General features: G+C 32.4%; 1 protein-coding gene across 1 annotated transcript; it reads right to left on the bottom strand.

Annotated features, from left to right (window-relative positions):
• Positions 1 to 1,396: 1,396 nt before the first annotated feature.
• On the bottom strand, positions 1,397 to 6,170 carry IAPP (islet amyloid polypeptide; the record flags this gene model as incomplete). The annotated part of the gene is made up of 2 exons (XM_080811375.1): positions 1,397 to 1,586; positions 6,091 to 6,170. The coding sequence occupies 2 exons, from the start codon at positions 6,168 to 6,170 to the stop codon at positions 1,397 to 1,399; spliced, it is 270 nt and encodes an 89-aa protein (XP_080667501.1).
• Positions 6,171 to 8,111: the final 1,941 nt, after the last annotated feature.

The following is an 8,111-nucleotide window of genomic DNA, read 5'->3' as shown; positions in this document are numbered from 1 at the left end:
ATTCCCACTAAGATTGAGATGCTTTTTTTCCCTATTTTTTTTAAATACAAGCTTAATGCCTCTAGAAATGGCAAATTACAACACGATAGCAGTTTATCTGAGTTAATGCTACTTCCAAGTATAACTAACTCATGGTCAGGGGAAAGTAGATACCCCTGTAAGAATCAGATTTGGAGGGAAACATTATATTTCATGTCCAATTCAACAGCTTCCTTCAAGAAAAGTGTATCATACACATATAACCTCTGTTGGAAATGTCCAATTAGTTTAACAAACAAAATAAGTTACCATATAATATATAGTTTCCAGAAGTCTGTGGTCTTTTAATTGAAGACATACATGATTAATAGGAACACAAGTTTTTTTTTTTTTTTTTGCAATACCCTGCATCAAAATATGAGTGAAATTTGCTGAAAGCCATTTGAACAGAATAAAGTGCATATAAGTTTAATAAAAGCTCATCACAATGAAACCCTCATAAACACAAATTGCTTCTGTACTTTTAAAATAACCTCTAGTACCAGCAAGTACAAAAAAGAATATAATTTCAAAAAGTATTTTGACCGAGTCAAGAGCGAAAATTAATTCATTTTTTAAAATAGCATTTTATCTCATATCGGAAATCTAATGCAAAAAAGAATTGCTTAACAGGGTCCTTAGGTCCTTATAATTGCTGTTTTTTAAATGTTCTTTTTTTATTTTTTTATTTTTATTTATTTATTTTTAAAGATTTTATTTATTTATTTGACAGACAGAGATCACAAGTAGGCAGAGAGAGAGAGAGGGGAGGAAGCAGGCTCCCTGCCGAGCAGAGAGCCTGATGCGGGGCTCGATCCCAGGTCTCTGAGACCATGACCTGAGCTGAAGGCAGAGGCTTTAACCCACTGAGCCACCCAGGCACCCCTGTTTTTTAAATGTTCTTAGCTTTACTGACAGCTATTTACAATTAACCAGGTTTCCAAATACCATTTTCTCTTTTGTTCTCAAACTCAGGTCATAAAAATATAGGCAAAAGACCACTGAGCCACCCAGGCACCCCTGTTTTTTAAATGTTCTTAGCTTTACTGGCAGCTATTTACAATTAACCAGGTTTCCAAATACCATTTTCTCTTTTGTTCTCAAGCTCAGGTCATAAAAATATAGGCAAAAGAATGAGTTTTTAATATGTTTTCAAAATAAAAATCAGTAGCAAGAAAACTTCATTTTTAAAGACATTGACTTTTTTATTATGGGATATTAATTAGCATTAAATTTAAAACAGTTCTTACCACCACAATTTATATGTACTGGCAATAAACATGGGACATAAAACTCACATTCAAGCTTATGTTAAATTACACAGGAAGTCACTAGTATATTTATACAAACAATAAGAACTGTAGAGATACATTGACCTCTAAAGCGGTAAGTAATTCATTGGCCCCCTGTTTAAAATCTCAGCTGTATTCCTCTTGCCATATGTATTGGATCCCACATCAGTAGGTGAGAGAATGGCACCAAGATTGTTGCTGGAACGAACTAAGAAATTTGCCAGGCGTTGAGTCACACATGTGGCAGTGTTGCATTTCCGCTTTTCCATCTGGTGACTGGTGACATAGAACAAATGTGTAAAGTTAGAGCCTTAGACTCAGGATTGGATACATCTATAGGACAACAAATATCTCATATTGATGGAAACTAAAGGAAACATTTTCATGTAAGGAACTCAGTGTTTTGGTTTGGAAATGTCTGGATGACTGAGATTTTTTGACACCTTGAAGATACAGCAGAAGCAATTTTTGACTAGGACATCATATAACAATTATCCATTATAGTTAATGTTGAATTTCTCAGTATGATCCTTTGAAACTTCAGCATATATTCCAGATAGTGGTAATAATAAAAGTGTTTCTTTGTCTTACATTCTTCTAATTTTTTTTATTCTTCTAAATCGTGATAAATCTAGTTCCCAATATAGGAAAAGGACATAGAATATAAAATTTATATTAATTTGGAATATGTGGAATTTAATATATATATATATATTTCCCACATCTTTCCAATAAAAATTAAGCAGTAAAAGATATTTTTGTTAAGTTCCCTGAGATCATTAAATCAGGGCTGTTAAGAGAGAAATGGCAGGTACTATTAAGTCCCAAGGGGAATCAAATTTATTTCTGGTTCATGAACTCTCATTGTTATAGAGTGGAAGTTCTATTACTTTTAACATAAACACTCAAGCATTACTATCTTTCTGCCACTTACTTGGTTCTTTTGAACAATTTTAATGATAGGACTATGTCGAATGTTAAAAACAAAAGACTTTTATGTTAATAGTATTAATATTCATTGCATTCTTTTAGCAATCTGGAACAATTGCATAATAATATTCCAGGTAAGTCAGAAATTATCATTATGGTTAAGCAATTTATTTGAATATTAACTCATTTCTATATATGGAATTATTTATGTCAACTGTGTATTTTTGTACCACCCTTTGTTCCAGCGTTCTCTCAAAATGGTATTGGCAACGGATACAGAATGATAACATGCTCCCCTTTTTTGCAGATGATTAGGAAAGCCAGGGAAATGTTTTCATTTTCAGCTCCATGGAAATGAAAATATTAGTAAAACTTAGGATAAGTGTAAATTGAGAAAGAGATGTAGATATGTAGATATGTCTGGAAGCAAGTGGTTGTACATAATTTGGGACAAAATGCAATAGATTTTATCTCAGTGTGTTTACTTTGTATGGGGAATACCTCATTATTTGTATCTCTGTATAGGGATAGCCTAAGAGAAAGTGTTTTTAAATCTCATGTAAATCTTTAGGGTTTTTATGTTCATATTTTCTTCCAAATACAGAAATTTCTATGACATCAGGTAAACTTGGTATTGTTGAGTATAAGTGTATGCTGACAAGCCTATTATTCAGACAAAGGAAACCCACTTTAGGACCCAATTATCTGGTCTAATATGTCAATATTAGTTATATTATTTATTTAATTATTTCTCTTTGCGTGTATAGTAAGCATGGCCAATGTACATTTCCAAAGAATGATTTAATGCTTTTTAAGAATTAAACCGATACTGGGGCACCTGGGTGGCTCAACGGGTTAAAGCCTCTGCCTTCAGCTCGGGTCGTGATCCCAAGGTTCTGGGATCGAGCCCCACATTGGGTTCTCCGCTCAGCAGAGAGCCTGCTTCCTCCTCTCTCTCTTTGCCTGCCTCTGCGCCTACTTGTGATCTCTCTCTGTCAAATAAATAAATAAAATCTTTAAAAAAAACCCCCAAGAATTAAACTGATACTTCTTGAGAGAATAAACTTTCCTTGAAAAAAGCAGAAATTAGAATTTGACCCAAACACTTCAAAATAATAAATTTATAGCAATAAGGGAAATGATGGGTCAAATTGGGAAGATTCAAAGTGATATCTGTACCAAGAGATATTTGGCAAATACCTAGAGCAGAGTGTGAACTAATCTATGTGCTAAATGTCTGAGTGGTACTTTAATAACTGGTCTCAAAGTCTGTAACAGGACTTAAAATTATTCCAGTTAAAATAATACCTTATTTGAGTTAACTAGAAGAGCCATCATTCCATTTAAAAGAAATATTAAGAGTTTCTATATCGATTTGTTTCATTATTACAAAACTGCTTTCCCAAACAAGATTTTTCATGTAAATATAGCATTAAGATGTACAAGATGCTTTCCCAAACAATCATTAAGATAGAAAAAGATGGCCGAAACGCTTAGTAAAAGGTATCGCACCCCTACTTTCAGGCATTTTTTTTTCTCTTTAACTACTTGGGCAGACAAGGCATTTAGTATTTAGTAACAGACACTAGTTCAAACCTATTGACCACTTTTAGTAACATTTAGTAACAGACACTAGTTCAAATTATTGACCACTTACACACATGCACACATTTCTAACTTTAAGAGTTTAAACAGTACGGACTGTAGACTGAAGTATCATTACTCTTATATTGTCTCTCTTTAAAAATATCTCAGTTTCAAGGTTTTTTAAAGATTTATTTATTTTATTTTAGATAGAGAGAGAGAGAACATGAGTGGGACGGGCAGTGGGAGAGGAAGAGAGAATCTCAAGCAGACTCTGCACTGAGGACTGAGCCTGTAAGTGACTTTATCCACCCCCCTGAGATCACCACCTGAGCTGAAACCGAGAGTTGGATGCTTAACCGACTGTGTCACCTAAGCTCCCTCAAGGATTTTTAAAACCATTTTAAACTGTATCCCTGCTCTAGTTCTCAACAGTCATTTGTGAAGTAGTGACACTGGTGGTTAACCTCTGATTATCTGCTAAGCAGGTGTATACTGAGTGTTTAAAAGTAGGTGGGCAATTGTGTGATCCTTTTGCCTCAGTCAAGAGTATAAAATATTTTTTGGTATGGCTTGTAAAGTCAGTTTGTTTCCACTTAATCTCATGTCATACAGGTACAGAAGTTAAAAAAATATCTCAAATAAGATGATTAAATTTTATAAGAAAGATGAAATTGATAAATCTATATCAGCTTGTCTTTTAGTAGTGTGTGAAATTTGAGTCATTTCCTACAAAGTTTTCACAGCTTTTTATAAGATTTATAAAATATTACATGGTTGAATAGCTCAGGATGATAAATTCTCTCCCCTTAAAAAAAAATGACCAAACATACTGATTTCTGGAAATTCACTAAAGAGTAATTTGAAGAATGCCTTGGAAGTATTTCTAATAAAAATTTGAATTAAAAGATTGTGAGACTAACATGAAAATAACTTGAAAATAAAAAATGTTATATACTATTTTATTTGTGAGTGAACTTTGCCTCATAATAAAAAGACAAACTGGATAAAGGTGCTTATGAAATGTCTATATCTAATGAAGGGAAAAATCAAGATATAGACAGAAATACTAGGTAATACTGTTAATTTTCCTGTTATTCAATTGTTCTGCTGGTTTACCAGAAACTTCGTGTCAGTTTCACTTATTTTTACCCACAAAAATCCAGTTGAAAATTAGAGTCAATTCTGAGAACATCCTGCAAATTCGATAAGCTTGAAAGGGCAAAGGAAATATGAAGATTCCTGCTATTTATTACACGTGGGTGCTGTAGAACTCTACATATCACCGCAGATTGCCACCTCAACAACAACAACAAAAAACCTCAAAGGAAAATAGACAAGATGCTAGTAATTCTATGAGAAAAGTTTTAATATGACTTGAAGCAAACTCTTTTCAAAAGTAACCTTAATACTCCTTGGTCTTAAAGAGTGTGTAAATTCAGTCCTACAAGACTATAAGAAGTCAAACTGATTTAGGCACAAACAAATCCTCAATTATATTGTTTATGACATACGCATGAATTTGGACTTGAGAATCTTTTAAATAAATGGAGAATTGCAGTTCTTTCCCCTCAAAAGTTGTAATTACTGCTAACATTTTCACCTGACATACTTTTTAGACTTCTTTAAAATTACCACTTAAATGACATGACACCTTTTGAAATAAGCCTTCTTAGGAAATCCTGATGGATGTGCTACCTATTGAAAACATTCTTAAGAAGGATAAATTTACATTTAGAGCAGCTCAGAAGTAATTTCATGAAGAACGTATTTTTTAAATAATTCTATTTCCTTAACAGAACAGTTAACAATATAGAAAGAATCCCCTAAGAACAAATGGCTTTTTAACTAGTTCTTAAACATTTTAATTTTCTCCCTGATTATTTCTATGTATTTCAATTTCCAGGAGATGCAATAATTTTTAATATTGCCAGGGCCCTCTGAGGAAAAAAAAAACCTATGTAAATATACAATAAAATTCCACCTGATACTGAATATATATTTTAAGTTTCTCTAGTTTATTTGAGAATCAGGTTAAGATAATGGAAATTACTACCCTTTGGCTTTTCCTGCTTTGTGTTCTCGTTTTGCCCTTCTAGGTTCCAAGAACATACTTCTTGACAAAACTGGAACTATCCATTCCTGTCTGTCAGAAGTTCTGTCAGAAAGATGCATCTAATGGCATAAGAGCTGTTAGTTAAATAGCAGTTTTTAATTCTAATTTTCCCACATTTTACAAAAGAAACAGGATTTTTAAGATACTAACCTTTTAATGGGAGTAGCTTTCAGATGGTTTAACGCAACGGAGAGTACGATGAGAACTACTGGCAGCTTCAGGAGGCACATTGCTTTTTAAATTTTCTGAAAAGGATAATTCAGCATTGAAATAAAGAAAATTTTTATAGTTCTGATAGATGGAATTTGAGACTAGAACCTACTGTAAAAGATCCCCTTTTAAACATAATCTCCAAAGATAGTAATTTTATTGATACAGTCCCTTGATAATGTTCAAACAATTTTCAAATATTCTCAAAATTTTCACTTTCCCAATTTCCTTCTCTAAACAATTTCAAAAGTTAATATTATAGCAATTTGTCTCTTTAAGCTTTCTTTGAAAGAAGCTATATATTTAATCCCAAATCTGTTCTTCCCTAAACAAATAATATTTTCCCATAAACAGGAAACTCTTTACCTTTAATGTTTCAGTGTCAGCAATATCAGAGAATATCTCTAAATGATAAGAAAGCTTCATGAACAATCCCAAGCTTGCATCCACTGGAGTATTTTTCCCCTACTTGCCAATGAGTAATCCAGCTCTTATATACCTTCACACATTTCCCAGCTCTGACATCAGACAGCTCAGAGAGACTGTCATTAATTTCCACCCCTATAGATAGAAAGTGCCTCATAGACAGCAGAAGCAGATGGGTGATTATTACATTAACACATCAGTAAATACTAACATAGCAGATACAGAGTGTCTTTGGGCAGTTAATGGTGTGTCACACACAGCAGAATTTTGAATTTTCCATGTTTGCAAAATTCAAGTGTGGATTTTCACAGCAGTATGCTCTAGTAAGCAGTATGCTCTAGTAAGGGATTGATAAAAGGAAGTGATTAAGAATAACAAATGTGTTTATATGCAAAGAGCAAAGCCAGGGACACTGAGGAATCTAATGAGGAAGCTAAAGCCAAATGACCCCCATGGCTTAATTCCATGAACATTCAGTAGTAGATTAAACTATGAGGGTAACATAGATAAAAAAAGAACACACACACACATACACACAAAAGAGAAATCAGAAGTTATTTACAGTGACGTGGAGATGGAATATTAAAGGCAGCAAAACAATAATTTCCAATTCCCAAATTTATTTGTCAGCATTTAAATAGACATGTACCTATATAATTTAGAAATTTTTGCTTTTTATTACTGCATAGAAACATTGCAATTATTTTTAAAGAATAAATTTAACTTGTTATTTTTTTATTTTCTCCATATATTTCTTTTTTCTTATATTTCTAAGTTGTATTTCAGTTAATAATCTAAGTTATGACAATTTAATATCATATATAGCAAGAAAAACAAATTCCAACTATTAGTAAAAACATGCATATCTATATAAACTAAAAAAGATGGAAGTTCCCCAAGTAAAAAAATTCAGTTCACTGAGTTCATATACTTCTTTAAAGCTTAGTAATACAGTTTGAGGGTGTTTAGTAAAAATTTCAGAAAGAAAGAATAAAATTTTTTTCCAATACTTATTCTAATTATTCAATGATTTTGCAATTTTATATTTCTGTAAAATTTACTGATATTCCAAAAGGAAAAAAAAACGTAAAATCAAATGATTTGGAAGAATGATGATTTCCTATAAGAAGATAATTAATGTATTTAACAAAGTACATACAATGATTTAGAAATGATAAAGAAGCCCAGAGATATTAAATAACTTGTCCAAAATTACACATCTAGTTCGTGTTGAAATCCTGGACCAAAGTTTAGTTTTTCTGATTTATGGTCTAGTGTTCATTTAAACCCAAATACCTGCTTTTAACCTACATATTTATTTATTTTCCTAACTTTATTTTTTCTTCTATACTTGTTGTTTGATCTAGTGGCTTGATTCCATTCAGGTAAGAATCCTTCACATGTGATACTGTTTCTTTCCTGTTGCATCACAACATCTAGCTAAATCTCTTTTATGGTGTTAAGATTGATCAGTGAGATCAGATTTTGTCAGCCACATTGTCCATTCTGAGTTTTCCATTAGCTCTTTAGTCACT

This window comes from Martes martes (genome assembly GCF_963455335.1).
Source record: "Martes martes genome assembly, chromosome: 8".
In the NCBI taxonomy this organism is placed as follows: Eukaryota; Metazoa; Chordata; class Mammalia; order Carnivora; family Mustelidae; genus Martes; species Martes martes.
Note: the sequence above shows the minus strand (reverse complement) of the source record. Positions and strands in the feature narration are given on the sequence as shown.